General features: G+C 35.3%; 1 protein-coding gene across 3 annotated transcripts in view; it reads left to right on the top strand.

The window, feature by feature from the left end:
• The window catches only part of LOC119044483 (Putative N-acetylated-alpha-linked acidic dipeptidase), a 55,528-nt gene that overhangs the window by 8,071 nt on the left and 29,244 nt on the right, over positions 1–18,213 (top strand). For all 3 annotated transcript variants that reach the window (XM_037138837.2, XM_037138838.2, XM_053670720.1), the window contains 4 exons: positions 1,921–2,107; positions 7,829–7,930; positions 14,038–14,163; positions 15,016–15,202. In XM_037138837.2, coding sequence (XP_036994732.2) covers positions 1,921–2,107; positions 7,829–7,930; positions 14,038–14,163; positions 15,016–15,202 — 602 coding nt within the window. The remainder of the gene's footprint in view (positions 1–1,920; positions 2,108–7,828; positions 7,931–14,037; positions 14,164–15,015; positions 15,203–18,213) is intronic.

Below are 18,213 nucleotides of genomic sequence, written 5' to 3' on the forward strand. Positions count from 1 at the left end.
AAAGAAGGTGAAGGGATTAAACAAAAAACACACACATAGATATACACATAAAATACAGATACAGATAAGAATGTGGTGATAGCCATTAGCCAGCTGGAAAGGGAAGCGGGGGAGATAAGTGATGGTGGCAAAAGGGAGGAAAAGAGAGATAGAAAGAGGCTTTGCTTGGGGTGACGGGTGCACGGTGCAGTGGGCAGATGATGTTTTGTTGAGTTGTACACTTGAAACCTGTGTGGTTTTGTAAACCAATGTCACCCCAATAAAGTCAATAAAAATTGTATTCTTTTGTTACTGTATTTTGAAAATATACATTAGAAATACTATGTAGGTGTTAAGACCTTAAGAATTTACTGGATGAGGATTTTAATAAATATAATTATCTTATTTTATTAAATAACAATTATATTATTAAAATAATAGATAAATTATTTTAACATAATTATAAAAAGTAATCACAGGAGCCCTGTCTAGTGTGGCTCAGTAGGTTAGAGCATTGTCTCATAAACCAAAGGGTTGTGGGTTCTATTTCCTGTCAGGGCATGTGCCTAGGTTGTGGGTTTGGTACCCAGTGGGGGAGCATGTGAGAGGCAACTGATCAATGTTTCTCTCTCTCCACAATCAATGAGCATGTTCTAAGATAAGGATAAAAAAATTAATCACAGGAACTTTTAAAACTGAGTTATTTTTCTTGGCAATTGATTTTTTAAATAAAAAGTTTAGATACACAGTAGAATTAGACATTTGAAATTGGAATTGTCATAGACATGTTTCCTGTAAATTTTTAAAAAATTGCCATAAGGATGGAAGTGTGTTGATTTTTGTAAGACCTACATAGTTAGAGCCAGAAATTCATAAATTCGGGAAGTTCATGAACTAGAAATAAACCAATGTCTTTACATAATATATGATGCTTTGACATGTAGAATTTTATTTTTTCCTTTAAGAAGCTTAAGTTGAAAATAACAATGAACTTAATGCTCATTGGAAATAACAAATTTCCAGGAGTAAAAAATTAAAACCAACAAAAGCACAAGTAGCTATACATATTAAATGAGGAATTAGTCTACTTATGAAAATATATCTAGGAGACAAAATTTTGGCCTAATAATTTAGTTGTTAAAGATATTCCTAGTCAGCCCTGAACAGGTAGCTTGCTCAGTGGGTTTCAGTGTAATCCCCATAGGCCAAGGTTGCAGTTTCAATTCACAGTCAGGGCACACACAAGAATCAACCAATGAACGCACAGGTAAGTGGAACAACAAATAGATCTCTCTCTCTCCCTTCCTCATTCTCTTAAGAAAATCAATATGTAAAAAATATTCCTGGTCAAACTAATTCTCATCATAGACTTTTAAGTGTGCCTGCTACTGTGCATGATGGATAGAGCACACAAAGGTCAGTTTCAGCCTGTGTAAATAGGCCCAGATTATTCCTTAATGAAGACACTTCCATTTACAAGTGTTTTTTAATCAAAAGGTTTCTCACTTGACTATAACTTTCAATATTTAAGAAGAAATGTAATTATCAGTAATTGTTGGCAAATTGCAACTTGGTATTTTGGATGAAAATATTTGTATCCTTCAAATTATTTTGCACAGTGAAATAAAGACAGGCGATTCCATGAAAGTTCTACGATGAGTGGCTCTTAAGAAAAGACTATAACACTCCCCTTACCCGTATGCAGCGGTATGTCCACAGGGTTGTACATAACAGTTCTCTATGCTGATCAGTTTCTCCAGTTTCCCCTTGAATAAATACAAATTAGAGCATGAAAACTTAAAAATATACTTTGAAAATCGATTTGACGCAATAATACAACCATTTTCCTTTTTTAATGTATCCCATTTCGAGGTATTTATGTAAATCTGCCTTTGTCAGTTAATTTGAGATTTCTAACCACTTTCATTTTTTGTTCACCAGTAATTTTACACGGATTCCACATTTAGCAGGAACAGAACAAAACTTCCAGCTTGCAAAGCAAATTCAATCTCAGTGGAAAGATTTTGGCCTGGATTCTGTTGAGTTAGCCCATTATGATGTCCTGTTGTCCTATCCAAATAAGAGTCATCCCAACTACATCTCAATAATTGATGAAAATGGAAATGAGGTAAAAAAAATAAAAAAGAACTTTCCTTTTCAAACACTTCCTATGAAACAATGTACTGTAACCTCTCCAATTATTGATAGATATCAATATTATTGAAACTGGCTAATGATGCCTTTAATATCTGATTGCAAATATCAATTTTCTTATCATGTTTGAATTTAATGTGATATTGGAAATATTCTGAGAAATTAATGGTTGATAACAGCTGCTTTTTTATTTTTAGTAGTGTGGACTAATATACAATATGAGATATTAGTAAGCTTCCAGGTAACTAAAATAGATACACTTTTTTATAGTTTCAGACTATAAAAGATACTGCATGGGTTTGGGCTTGCTCGGAAATTTTAGCCAGCAGGTTTTTATTGGTTTTCAATGATGATTTCTCATATGGTCATCTTTTTAGCTCTGTACCCAGAAGTCAGTTGTGAGCATTTGGAGGGGAGAGTGTTTGACGAGAAAGACTATATATAGAATGATATTTAGTCTAACATTTTTAAAGATATTTTATTGATTATGCTATTACAGTTGTCCCAATTTTCCCTCTTTGGCCCCCTCCACCTGACCCCCTTCCCTCCAGCAATACCCACCCCTTAGTTCATGTCCATGGGTTAGATGTATAAGTTCATTGGCTTCTCCATTTCCTACACTATTCTTAACACTCCCCTGTCTATTTTAAACCTACCATTTATGCTTCTTAACCCCTATACTTTCCCCCCATTTTTCCCCTTTCCCTTCCCCATTGATAACCCTCCATATGATCTCTGTATTTATGATTCTGTCCCTGTTGTGTTTTTTTGGTTTGTTTTCTTAGATTCAGTTGTTGATAATTATGAATTTGTTGCCATTTTAATGTTCATAGTCTTGATCTTTTTTTTCTTAAGTAAGTCCCTTTAACATTTCATGTAATAATGGCTTGGTGATGCTGAACTCCTTTAGCTTCACCTTCTCTGGGATGCACTTTCTCTGCCCTTCCATTCTAAATGATAGCATTGATGGATAGAGTAATCTTGGCTGTGGGCCCTTGCTTTTCATCACTTTGAATACTTCTTGCCAGTCCCTTCTTGCCTGCAAAGTTTCTTTTGAGAAATCAGCTGACGGTCTTATGGGAAATTCTTTATAGCTAACTGTCTGCTTTTTCTCTTGCTACTTTTAAGATTCTTTATCTTTAACCTTTGACATTTTAATTACGATATGTCTTGGTGTGGTCCTACTTGGGTCCAAATTGTTTGGGATTCTTTGTGCTTCCTGGATTTATATGTCTATTTCCTTCACCAAATTAAGGAAGTTTCTTTCATTATTTTTTCAAATAAGTTTTCGATTTTGTGCTCTTTCTTTTTTCCTTCTGGCATCCCTACAATTCAGATGTTGGTACATTTAGAGGTGTCCCAGAGGCTCCTTATATTATCCTTGCTTTTTAAAAAATTATTTTTTCTTCTTGCTGTTCTTGTTGATGCTCATTTTTTCCTTATGTTCCAAACTGTTGATTTGAATCCCAGCTTCAACCCCACCACTGCTGGTTTCCTGTAGATTTTTCTTTGTTTCATTTAGTGTAAACTTCCTTTCCTCCTGAGTGTTTTTTATTTTATTGCCATGCTCAGTGATCCTGATCACCAGTATTTTGAATTTTGCAACTCATAACTTGGCTATCTCCGTTCCATTTAGTTCTTTTTCTGGTGTTTCGTTCTGTTCATTCATTTGAACATGTTTCTTTGTCTCCTCCATGCATTTGTTTCTCTGTATTAGGTAGAGGTGCTTTGACTACTGTCTTAGTAGCATGGCCGATTGCAGAAAAGTCACCTATAAAATGTGTGAGGACAACCAGCTTCATCACTTTGTGGCTCTGTGTCAGGGGAGGGCTCGGAGAGGGACAATACCACTGTCTGGCTTCTGGAGGTTTGCCTGGTGAATGGCAAACTGTTGTCCTTCCAGCTGTTGTCCTAATGCTGAATGCCACAGGGGTATGTCTGCATGTTTTTAGTGCATGTGGGCCCTTTATACAGAGTCTCCTGAGAATCCAGCAGTTTCTTCTGCTGCCCTAACTCCCACTGGTTTTTACAGCCAGACGTTATGGGATTTTTATCTTCCTGGCACTGGAACCCTGAGCTGAGCAGGCTGGACTGGGGCTAGGATTGCTCACTCCCAAGGTAACCCTCCTGATTTTTATCTATCACTCGGGAAGGAGAGACTGCCCATTCTGCTGCCACCACCTTTCAGTGCCAGACCTTGCCTCCACGCCTCTCCACCCATCCTCGCTTCTCTGCCCCTCCTACCCGTCTGGATGAATGTGGCTTCTTTAAATCCTTGGTTGTCAGATTTCCATACAGCTCAATTTTTCTGATGGTTCTGGGTATTATTTGTTTTGAGGTATAGTTTTCTTTTCCCCCTGTGGTTGCACAAGGAGGTGACGTATGTTTACCTACATTTCCATCAGGAAGTTGTAGTCTAAAAAGCTTACAATCTTGTTTCCAAGTTAGAGAACATACTTAAGAAAGAGAAGATAATACAAGTAATGGAGGCTATTTCTTAATATGAAATGTGTTCAGTATGAAAACTCAGAACTCATCTTCATTGCTAGTTAGCTTATCTTATTTTTAGAGTTATGATACCTTACTATAATAAACCCTTTCCATTTAGCTAGTCTCCTCTAGTCTTTTTCTTGGCTGGGTCTTCTAAATCGTATATAACTTCAAGTATGCCCATCCAAATTTTTCAGTGATGAAGCTTGATCATTATTGATAATGTGAAAAATATACATATGCTTAAACCTCTATCTTGATCGATCGAATTTGGGGATTGTCTATGTACAATCAGGAAAATAGCAAACTTTCAGTCCTTTTCTTTCTTCTTAAACTCCAGTTTTGCCTGTATCTTTGCTTTTGTTTCTGCATTTAGCTATTTTCGTGATTACAAGTATTCACGGAATAAATACTTGTATATCACTACTTAAATAATAATAATAATAATTTTAGCATTACTAAAATAATATTTTTATATTATTTTATTTATGGAATTTCTAAAGCCTGTTACATAATATATCATGTAGAAATTTCATTTTGGAGATTTTCCTGAATGGTGTTAGTTGCCTAAAGGTTTTTAATACTTTTAAGTTATATCATTAGTCTATTTTTATTTATATATATATTTGTTTTCATGTAGATTTTAATCCAAGTCACACCTGTGCGTGGAGTCACATAGCTCTCCAAAGCCCCTCGTTTCCGTCCTAGTTTCCCTTCCCTGAGGCAAACGCTATTCAACCATGAGCTCTTTCTTTTGATATTTACCTCTATTTACTTAGATACCATGCTTATTATTGCTTGTGTTTCAGATTTAGGCATCATTTTTTTGACATTCTGACAGTTCAGCTCCATTTTCATCACTCCGTCCTGATATACAAATGCTCTCTTATTGCCCCTTCATTTCCCAGGGCAGTTTAGTTATTGCAAATGTTTGTAGCTGAAATATGTGGTAAACTGTAAACTTCTTTTTTCAAATTTATTTAATTACTGTTCAAGTACAGTTTTCTGTAAAAGTACAGTTTTCTGTCCTTTACTCCCATCCCTCCCTCCCTCCCATTTTCACCCCTTTTAGTTGTTGTCCATGTGTCCTTTATACTAGTTCCTGTAAATTCTTCCCCTTTTTTCCCTAAAATTCCCTCCCGTCTTCCCTCTGGTCACTGTCCCCCTGTTTTCTATATGAGTGTCTTTGGTTATATTTTGCTTGTTTATTTTATTGTATAGCTTCCTGTTAAAGGTGAGATCATATGGTATTTGTCTTTCACTGCCTGGCTTATTTCACTCAGCATAGTGCTTTCCAGTTCCATCCATGCTGTTGCAAAGGGTAGGAGCTCCTTCTTTCTTTCTGCTGCATAGAATTCCATTGTGTAAATGTACCATAGTTTTGGGATCCATTCATTTACTGATGGGTACCTAGGTTGCTTCCAACTCTTGGCTATTATAAATTGTGCTGCTATAAACATTGGGGTGCATAGGTTCTTTTGGATTGATGTTTCAGGGTTTTTAGGATGTAATCCTAGCAGTGGAATTGCTGGGTCAAAAAGCAGATTCATTTTTAGTTTTCTTAGAAAATTCCATACTGTTTTCCATAGTGGTTGTATAAATCTGCAATCGCACCAACAATGAATTAGGGTCCCCTTTTCTCCACAGCCTCTCCAATACTTGTTGTTTGTTGATTTGTAAACTCTAAACTTCTATTCTCCTGTGCAACACAGACAAGATCTACCTCTCACAAGTGACAGATATTAGTGTTTTGTAGATTCCAGAAATATTTTAAATATATACAGATACATTCTTTTACCTTTGTTTCTGTAGAGATAACATACTATATAAATTGAACTATATACTGGCTTTTTGTCCTAACAAGTAAATAGAAATTTGTAAGCCATATTTTAGTTGTGCTCAAAATACCAAATTTGAAACTATATTAGTGAATCCTGGAACATGAGCAATGTTCACTTGTGTGTAGCGTACCTTTGAAAGAGTCACCCAAGAAAGCAATTGCCTTGACCTTAAAAAACTTTTGCTAGCTGTTAGAATAACTCATAAACTCACTTTAGAATTTACTTGCTCAGTAGTGCTGTAAAATTGAAGATTAGTATAAAGGCAAATCAAGTGAGACAAGTTTGAATACTGTGTTGGCTGAAAGACTTGCTGATGTAGTGACTTCTTTTCTAGATGGATTTTTATGGCACTGAAGTACATTTTTAAATAATCTTTCCCAGTGATTCAGATGACTTTGCACCCTATATGGGTCGCAGAAAAGTTATGGAGAATATGGAAGATGTGCGGATTTTGGGGGGGGCGGTAGGAGTTGATTCAGTGTCATGTTAGGTTCTGTCAGCTTCAGTTAGTACAACATGCTATCGGCCCAGATTCGCTCCCCAACTCCCATCATCCTTTGTATTACTGTTCTGGCCTAATGTTGAAAGAAAGTGGTGATGGCAGATATCCTTGACTTGAGGGGAATGTTTTTAATGTTTCATCCTTGTTTTTGATATTTGCTGTAACTTTGTTAAGTAGGAATCCAATTTTTTCAGTTTCCAAACTACCAATAGAAATAAAACTAAGATTAACCAATCAAAAAAAGATAAGAGGAAAGCCCTGGCTGGTGTAGTTCAGTGTATTGAGTGCAGGCCTGCGAACCAGACAATCGAGGTTCAATTCCCAGTCAGGGCACATGCCTGGGTTGCAGGCTGGTTCCCTGCAGGCCAGTTCCCAGCAGGGGACTCATGAAAGGCAACCAACCATACATTGATGTTTCTCTCCCTCTCTCCTTCCCTTCCCCTCTAAAGATAAATAAATAAAATCTTAAAAAAAAAGATATCTAGATTCTATCAGATAGGGATCCCCCCAAAATGTAATTTTTTATTGAAGTGCATTTAATATTTAATTTGTTCCTAAGTACTTATCTTTGCACTGTTGTGACTACAAATAATATACAATGTTACTTTTCATTTGCATAATAAAACTTTTCTCCTAAATCAAAAGATGGCATTTACAGATTCTCTCAGGGTCTATAATTTATTCATTTCACAATGAATAAAAAGCATCTCACAATGCTAGGTATTTAATATGTATACTCAAAATACTGACAGATTGATTAACCATCTACTGACAAAAAAGATAATACATGGTTTTCCGTATTTGATTGTGGTAATCAAACTTTACCTGATTTACTTCTGATTATTGTATTTTGTTTCCCTAGATTTTCAACACCTCATTTTTTGAACCACCTCCTCCAGGATACGAAAATGTTTCAGATGTTGTGCCACCTTTCAGTGCTTTCTCTCCGCAAGGAATGCCAGAGGTAAAAATCCCATGCAGTAAAGTAAAAATAACAAGGAGAACCCCCTCATTCATCCAGGCAATGATTAAGAGGACGAGGTTTTTTGATACAAGTCAAATTCACCTTTTTTCACATTTAAGGAACTAGAAATTCTTAGTAAGAAAAGGAATATTTATTCTTTTGTGTTTATAGTTTAAGATAAATTTTATTTAAATGAGATACATAAATCCAAAATGCACATTTATTGACTTGACAGATGTGTATACCTGTGCAATTCAAACCCCATCAACATACAGACTATTAACATTACTTCCAAAACTTCCCTGCTGGTGTAGCCAGACCGATCAGACAGCCAAAAGTACCTTTGTGCCTCTTCTCAATCAGTTCTACTCATCCCAAAACTATCATTCTTACTATTTTTTGCTACCATTGATTAGTTTTGCCTATTCTAGAAATTCATATAAATGGAGCTTTATAGCATGTAATCATTTGTGTCTAGTTTCTTTTACTAAGCATAGCCTGTGAAATTCATGTTCTAGCATTTATCAGAAGTTTGTTCATTCTCATTGTCAAGTAATTTCCATTGTGTGGACATGCTACACCTTACTATTGTATAGCACTGATTAATTTTCAAAGAATTTGAATAATAGCATTGTTGCCATTTTCAAATGAAGAGAATGAATGTCCATTCTAGAAAGTTTTATGTGATTTGCTTAGTAAAGCACTGTGCATAACAATTGTCTAACAATTTGTTTTTTATAAGAAAGCTAAATTTAAAAGAGTTGAATATAATTTATTAGTGTCTTTTTACAAGTTCTTTTTCCTACTGTAATACTTAGTATGTCATAATTGATAAACTAAGTATGTCATACTTAGTATGTCAATTTTGAACATACTAAGTTTGAGGTGCCTAGTATATATTCACAGGAAGTTGCTAATGGGTACTTGGGCACATCAAAGTATCACTCACAGAGAAGTAAGGGCTTGGTCTATTATTGGAAACATCCTGGGTATAAAAACAATTGCATTTAGGATTAAATTGATATCAGGGTTTATAAGGATGATTTAATATCAGGTAATGTCATATTTTTTAGTAAGTAAGATAAAAAGCACACTATTTTATTATTTTCAAATGATTTTGATTGATTAACTTATTTATAATTTTAAAATGTCACAAACTTAGAAGGATAATTTTATTGGTTATATAATATTTACTTCAAATAAATAATTAACATTATACTTCATGATTTTATATTAGAAAAATCCTCCCTAAAATTAGCACATAAAAATAATGTTTGCAATTATTTAATAATTTTATAAGTAACATCATATAGATATAAAGAATACAACAATCACTGATATTATTTCTTAAATATTTTAGTTATTCATCTCATGTTAGTTTAAATATTGCAAATATCCTCTAATTTTTTACCTACTTGTTCATTACCTATGTTGCCCTTTATTTAAAATATATATTTAATTTTGATATTGTCTGTTATCTTTATGTTTATACACTTCAGATCTTCTTTATTAATTCCCTCCTTCAGTATTTATAGTGATATATCTGTATAAGCAGAGTACAAAAAAGCACTAATACATCTTTGTTATAAAAATAGTATTAATATTACCAGATTGGAGTTAAATATATATGTGCATGTATAAGCACAAATAGTATATAATAGCAGGGAATATAACACATTTAATTTAAAATAGACGTAAAAATAAATAAAATAAAATAGCCATAAAATATAAAATGCACTTTAAAAATCTTAAAGTTAAATGAATGTGAACTAGTGAAGAACACTAAAATTTATGGAGCAGTGAAAATATTAGGTATAAGGAAACAGATTATGTTCTGGATGGGAAGACAGACTACAAGGAAAAATATATATATATACCCACATTCATTTTGGGGTAAAAACTATTTAAGGAGTAAAATTCCCCAAATAGTTTTTAAACTTTGACAGAATTATTCGATTCCACTCATAACTCACATTTTTCAAGTAGATTTGAACTATTCCAGATTAATCAGAAGATAAAAAGAGCACATGATTCTGCATGGGATTGTTGTCTGTGTTCAAATATTAGGTGAGTTTGCGGGCTGGTGTGCTTCACTCGATCACCTGTAACCCCACCAGCTGAGTGTTCATTTTTTAAAAATTATCTATGTCTGTATGTATGCTTAAGGTATTTCACTGTAAGTAATTTTTCATTCTTCATCTGAATCCTCTGGAGTGTGAAATACTGGGTTTTGCTTTAGCCTATTTGAAAATAGCAATTTGACAATGTCCATAAAATATGGTCTAATCTAGGGGATCTCAAACTTCAGCACGTATCAAAATAATCCAGTGAATTTGTAAAACTCAGATTCTAGTCCCTTCTTAGCTAAAGGCTGACAGTTTTTTTTTTCCAGAAAGGTCCCAGGTGATGTTGATTCTCAGGGTTCAAGAACCATGCTTTAATAACACCGGTCTTGCTTCTCAATTCTGTCTCTATTAACAACAGCAGGAAGATGGAAGCTTGTAAGAAATGGAAAATTCCAGGCTAACAGTGCAAGATTGTATTTACTCCCAGTCAGTAAACAATGGACAGTGTAAACTTTACAATGTCATTGTCTGAAAACAAAGCTTTTTTCTAATTCACAGTGACGGCTTGCATATCCATCACACTTGTTTTCATTTTCAAAATTTACTCTCATTTTAAAACTAATGTCTTCTTCAGTCCTTTCTCTATTGTAACTATTTTTGTGTGAGGATTGCAGATTTATCAAAAATAGCCAAAATTTACTGGCATTTAAACAAGTAGTCTCTCTGAAGTTAGTGATATTAAATACGATAAATTTTAAGTAGGACATTTAGACACGAAATTCACTGAAATTCAATTGGTTAATTTCTCTGTATTCACAGTTACAATGAGTGAACTCCGAAACTGGTTAACAATTATAAATAAGACAGCCCTGGGCAGGTTAGAGCATTGTCCATATTCGCCAAGGTTGAAGGTTTGATTCCTGCTCAGGGCACATACAAGAATCAGCCAATGAATGCATAAATAAGTGGAACAACAAATCTCTCTCTCTCAAATCAATAAATTAAAAAAGATATAAATCAGACATACAGTACTATCATTAATAGTGCATTAGCACTGCATTGGTCTTAGGAAGAAATAAAAGAGCTAAAAGTAATTATTTTACTGAAGCAAGGATTCAAATATTGCCTTCTCAATAGAATTTCCTCTTGTATAAAACTGTCCGACCTGAGCCCTGGTTATGCAGCTGAGTGGATTGAGTCCCCCGCCTAGGAACCAAAGGGTGTCTGGTTCAATTCCCGGTCTCGGGCACATGCCTAGGTTGCAGGCCAGGTCCCCAGGTGGTGGGGGCATGCAAGAGGCGACCACACTTTGATGTTTCTTTTCATCTTTTTCTCCCTCCCTTCCCCTCTCTAAAAGTAAATAAATAAAATCTTCTTAAAATTAAATAAATTATATTTCCCACCCAAACAGTTCACTGTTTGCCTTTATTTACACTTTAAAAACTTTTTTCTACAGCATTTATCACCTTTTTAATATAGTGTCTAATTTACTTAGCTATTAAATTTATTGCCTATTATCTTATCTCTGCTTTCCCCCTGAATGTAAGTTCCTTCTAGGACACGGATTTGGCATATCCCTAATTCCTAGAACACTGCTGAGCACGTAATATAACGCATCTTCCATGAATTTGCCATACCTTAGAATCAGTTTGGAAACTATTTTAGTATCTGTTATTAATTTGTTGTGCCCATGCAATGAGAAATGTAGTGAAAGAGGAAAAGAATAACCAAAATGAAACTATAGGATGTTAGAAATCACCCAGGAGAGGGGCTTCAAGCTAGGATGTGCGAAGACTTCCAAAGGCAGGCACGGTCCCATTTAAGGAGACAGTTGCATCATCAGTTTCCCAGGGTACTCGCTGATGGAACTGAGAACTAGCCTGTGGTGAGATCCTGCTGGTACTCTGTCCCCACCTCCTTATTTACAGTCATTTTTCTCTTATTTTATGAATGCAAAGTATCACCAACCCATCCTAAAACAATCTAAATATATTTCTGAGTTGTAAAAATCAAGGAGATGATAGTGAAATATTCTAATTTGCTGGGTAACAGATGACTTGGCAGTTAAAATGGTTTTCAGTCGAAACAAGTTAAAGACGAGCCCGAGTTTCCAGCTGGTATCATTAGAATTAACTTGAATAATAGACCAGTGTATGATTCTGGGTTTGTGGCTTGGGAGAAATTTGAATAATTGAGTGGAGATTTCATAACAACAGTTCTCTCATTCCTATCCCAAGTTTTCTCAGAACTATGTCTAAAAACAAACAAAAAATGTGAACAGAAATGATGCTAAGTCCTGTCTTCACTATGGCAATAATTTATTCATTCACAGATCCATAACCTAATGTTTTAACATTCCATAGCATTGAGATATATTTCAAGAACAACTTTGTGCTTAAGTATCATTTATAAAAATTTGTAATGAAGTTGTTACACTCAATTGGATACTACCAATAATAATAACTTACTTCTGAAGAATTTTCATAGTACATATAACCTGTCCCAGGAAATACATATTTAAAAAAATTCAATTTATATATTCTTAATCAAGGAGACTTTGACAATGATTAATAAAAGACTTTCAAGCATACCTAGAAATGGAAATGGAATTTAACACGCTAGATGTCAATTAAGGAGTGTTCTCTTGGGATCTGTATTTTCAGTAGGCAGGGGAGCAAAGCTGGATTACACAGAGGAACAAGTTTCACCTCAATGTCGGATCAAGGACCTTACACAAGGTGCAGTTCTGGAGTCAGAATTGCCTGTCAGAATGGTCCTAGGTTAGACTAAGTTGTCCAGGTTATAATGCTTCCACATTAATCAGTCACTGATTGTGTGGCACCCTAAAAAGAGACGTGACTTTGAGCTAGGTGGCTATCTATAGCTGACCTTGAGCACGGGTCTGACAATGCAAGAAAGCCTTCCCTGCAGAGAGCCTTCCCTGCAGCTGGAGCAAGAACCTCTCACTGAAGGAAAGTCTGGGCAGCACAGGCCAGTTTCCAGCACAAACATATTTTACTTGAGAGTGGAATGTTTTGGGGGAAGAGGAACAGTATACAAGGTCAAGGGGGAAAAATAATGATAAAATTCTGACTAAAGAGAAGAGTGTATTCCTGTATTTTTTAAATAATGATGTTGAACAGTAAATCATAATAGTATTTAATTCCTTTGGACACATAAAAATTAAGATAAAATTGCTTTAAAATGTTAATACTTATAATATGCTGGAAATTGCTTTATTTGCAGCCCCTTAAAGTATGATAAAACATTTTAGATGTCAACTTAAAAATAGTGCTTTTCAAAATCAATTTAGGGAGTAGATGAGCCAAATATGTTTGAAGAATATCGATCTAATCTACTTTTACAACTGAGAGTACAGTCATATGCCACTGGGAATATGTTCTGTGAAGAGCAGCATTGGGTGATTTTGTCACTGTCCAAACATCATAGAGACACTTACACGAATCTAGCTGGTAGAGCTTTCTACACACCTAGGCTGTATGGTATGTCTCCATTGTTGACTAAACATTATTATGTGACACGGGACTGTGTTCAGACCCAAAGATCATCATGTGAGACTTGCACGTAACCATGCTCAGTGATACAAAACCAGACCTATAAAGCAGTGATATTGCCTCACCTTTCTTCCTTACCTAGTGGTTGGGAAGACCCATTAAGCTACTATTTATGAACGTACTTCAGAGAACAAAGGTATCTTCTCAAGGTCTTCTTCCTCTGGGGTGCCTGGATCCCTTCGAATTTCGTTCAGCAGTGTCTATATTTATAAACTTTTTTCCCCGGGGAGTACTTTTATAGCTCTAGCCACCATAGAGAAATAAATTCCTATGTCTCTTACCCAGCTAATTACCTTCTAGATTTAAGTTTGTTTCTCCCTGACTCTCTTATCTGAGGCTCCTGCTTCTCTGACCCTCTTGAATGCTCTTGCCTCTTCCTTATTTCAAAGATGTGAAACAGTCCCCGTGAGGAGAAACCTCCATGTGTTCAGTTTTAGTCGTACTAAATGATTCGTGATCTCAACAGGGTGATCTAGTGTATGCTAATTATGCACGAACAGAAGACTTCTTCAAACTGGAGCGAGATATGAAAATCAATTGCTCTGGGAAGATTGTGATTGCCAGATATGGGAAAATTTTTAGAGGAAATAAGGTAAAAACAATCTTTTTTGTTCTCCACAAATACGAAGTTATATTGTATCTTATACATGTGAAATCATATCCTTGACACTTTCTGGGGACCACAGTCCTCTCATGTTCTGCACAGGCCCTCCTCAGAGGGAGGAAGCCTCTACGAACCTATAGATGGGGCTGTAAATTGAGTCATTACAATGCGGCCAGTGTAATAATAGATCAGGGGGAATAGAGAAGATTTTTTCCATACTTGCAAAGGATGCCAATGGTCTGCAAAAAAAGTGTGCATTGAATTTGTTGTTGACCTCGTTCAAACTAAGGAGTAGCTTTGTTTGAAATATTAACTTTGAAAATATTTACTATATTAAATTTTAATATGAATTGCTGTTATGAGTAACAAGAAAAAACAATTTATACGTACATAGCAGTTTTTAAAGTTGCTGTCATTTGATTTGTTTATATATATATAATCAGCAGTATGCATTAATTTAACATGTAATTATATATATATAATTTTTCTCCTTTGTGGGAAATTAAAATTCAGAAATATTTCCTTTTGAACATAGAAAAACATTGGGACTCTGGCCTGCTTATTGTGCTTCTAGACTAGGGGAAGGAAGCAGGAAGTCCTTGCTACCACTAATGTGTACATTATCCCCACTCTGCTACTCAGAGGGCTAACACTTTAGAGCTTGTAGAAGGGGGGAAAAAGTGAATTTTCTGTCAGATATCCTTTGTTGTAGGTCTAATGATAGACCTACAATGAATAAAGATAAAACATTTGGTTACTTATTTAAGGAGAATTTTGACAGTTGAAAAGATCAAAGTTGGAACAACCAACCTGAAGTAAGAGAGGCATTGCCTTTTACAGGTTAAAAACGCCCAGCTGGCGGGGGCCAAAGGAGTCATTCTGTACTCGGACCCTGCCGACTACTTTGCTCCTGGGGTGGCATCCTACCCAGAGGGCTGGAATCTTCCTGGAGACGGTGTCCAGCGTGGAAATATCTTAAATCTTAATGGGGCAGGGGACCCTCTCACACCTGGTTACCCAGCAAATGGTGAGTGGTCAGGCCTTCGTTATCGGAGAAAACATAACATTTTAAGTGGTTTATTAAAGGTCTTTTTTTTGACAACAAAGAATGCCTTTCTTATTCTCTTTCTTATTCTCTTTGAATTTAAGAAATAAAGAGGCGTTTTGTTGGCTTGGTTTGTTTTAAAATAAAGAGGTTTGAACTCTGAAAATTATTGGCTTAGGTCCTTATCCCTTGTTTGGAGCCTCGGGTCTGATGGGACATTTAAAAGTGACACTGCATATACTGCCCCATACATCACGTGACACTCACATAGAGGCTGGGATAATACAGGAAGCAAGTATATAAATATTTTTGCAGCAAAGGGTATAAATAGTCATACTAAGCTGGGTTAAATAAGTAGTATAAATGGCCTTGTGTCTGCCTAAGTCAAATTTTGCTGTCAAATAAGTTTACATCAAATCAGGTTTTGTTGCCAAGTAAATTTCCTCCAAACTCGTGGTTTTCACAGTTTTGGAATTTCACAGCTATGGACAAGGGATAGTAGAACAGAAGTTCTACAAACCCTGAAAGTGGGACATTTAGAATATAGAGTCCAGAAAATGCTTACTGCATCTTTGCTATGTAAAGACAATAGTGATAAATTTCAAGGAGTTTTTCCTAAATGCCAGCTCTTTAAACTAGGTAGTATTATTAATAATCCTTCATACTAGGTAGAATTATTACCTCTATTTGACAGAGGAGGGAAACGAGGTTAGGAGAAGTAAGCAATTTGCCTCAGATTATCACACCACTAAATGAGGAAGGAGTTGAGATTCAGAGTCAGGTGGTCTGGCTCCAGAGTCCACACAATTGTCTTGTGCTGAAATAGCTCCCTGTAAAACTGTAGATCATTAACAATGGGAGCTAATTTATTGGAATGTGCTTAGCTATTTGATGACATTTACAAAAGGCTGTGATCATTTAGTTTGTGTGGGTTAAAACTAACTGAGGTGTGTAACTTGGATAAAGTAGGTTGCCAAAGTATCTGTGGCATTTCCATGTTAATTCTTCACCTGTTTTTTTTTAAAATAAGATTATAGATTCCCCTAAAGTTTATGTACTTTGGTTTTGTAAGTCTTTTTGGAACATGGTACATTGTCATAGATTATTTATTTTAAGCAATACATATTATCCTATAATAATCACATAGATATACCTGGACCGACTTCAGTTTTTTACTCCCAAGCTGTTTTTTTTTTCTACAAATGCAACTTGTCCCAAGTTCTGTTAATTATGCAAAGCTAAAATTATGAACATAAAATGAGATTAACTGGAATGTTTCTGTTGATTATCCTGTAATTTAAATGATGGCATTTTAGGAAGAAAAGTCATGTTATCCCTATGGGGCTTACATTGATTGAATTCCCTTTAGTGGCTTATTCTGTAAATTTTTCTTTTTACTTTTTATTATGGAACAGGTCTAACATACATTGTATGTAACATTTTATACATAATACATAACATCACATAATGTATAATGCATGATAGAGACATTTTGTTAATCTCGTTTCATCTATTCATTCCTTATTTATTTATACTTATTATTACTCTAGAGTACTTTAAAACAAATTTTGTCAAACATATCATTATCATTTTACCAATAAAAAGAAACAGCTTTTGCAATCATGTGAAGTTCTTAGTAGATAATTTAAAAAATTGGAGAAAAAATGAAAAAATTATTTTTTTACTCTAAAGAAATGACAGCATATATGTGGGGTTTTTTTTTGAAGTTGATTTTACACGTACTACATTTCACAGATCTTAAGAGTTCAGTTCAGTTAATTTTTAAAGATGCATGTGTGCCCTGACTGGTGAGTCTCAGCTGGTTGGACATCATACAGCAAAGTGAAAGGTCGCCAGTTTCATGCAGAATACAGGCCTGGGTTGCAGGTTTGGTCCCCAATAAGGGTGTGTGCGCAGCCGATCAATGTTTCTGTCCCTTTCTCTCTCCCTCCCTTCCATGTCTCTAAAAATAAATAAATAAATAAAATCTTTAAAAGGATGTTATTAAAATACATATATTTATATTACTCAGTATAAAACATAGTACATTTGCACGAGTTCGGAAAGTTCTCTTGGGCTCCTTCCTGGTCTGGTTTCACTCCACCTCTCAGAAGCAACTCATTTCTGATGTGTGTCACCATTGATTAGTTTGCCTAGTTTTGAACTTAACATAATGTGCATCAGATGGTATGTATTCTTTTGTGCCCTCATACTTCCACTTATTATAATGATTTGAGATTTAGCCGTGTTATTGTATTAGCATTTGCTCCTTTTAATTGCTGAGTAGTATTCTATTGTAGGACTGCACTACAGATTTGTATTTATTTTTCAAAACATTTTATTTGTTTTTAGAGAGAGGGAAAAGGAGAAAGAAGGGGAGAGAAACATCAGTGTTTCTTACACTCCTACTGGAGACCAGGCCCACAACCCAGGCATGTGCTCTGACTGGGAATTGAACCAGCGAATCTTTGGTTCACAGGCCAGTGCTCAATCCACTGAGCTACACCAGCCAGGGCATAAGATTTTAAAAAATATTTTATTTATTTATTTTTAGAGAGAGTGTATGGGAGTGAGAAAGAGAGGAAGAGAAACATCGTGTGTGAGAGATACATTGATTGGTTGCCGTTAGCACGCCACTAACTAGGGACCTGGCCTGCAACCCAGGCATGTGCCCTGACTGGGAATCAAACCAGTGACCTTTAGGTTCACAGGTCAGCACTCAGTCCACTAAGGCACATCAGCCAGGGCTGTACTATAAATTTTTCATTGTCCTGTTGAAAGGAACCTGGACTATGTTCAGTATTTGCCTGACACAAATGGGGCTGTTATGAGCAATTCATACAGATCTTTTTGTAAACATGCAATATATTTTCATCTTTTGGGTATATACACTGAGGAGCAGAATTGCTTATCATACTGCACATTTCTGTTCAACATTGCTTTTCAAAAGAGTTATCCAAAGTGGCTGTATAATTTTATACCCTCACAAGAAA

This window comes from Artibeus jamaicensis, unplaced genomic scaffold (genome assembly GCF_021234435.1).
Source record: "Artibeus jamaicensis isolate MK-2021 breed Jamaican fruit bat unplaced genomic scaffold, CSHL_Jam_final contig_64, whole genome shotgun sequence".
Taxonomy (NCBI): Eukaryota; Metazoa; Chordata; class Mammalia; order Chiroptera; family Phyllostomidae; genus Artibeus; species Artibeus jamaicensis.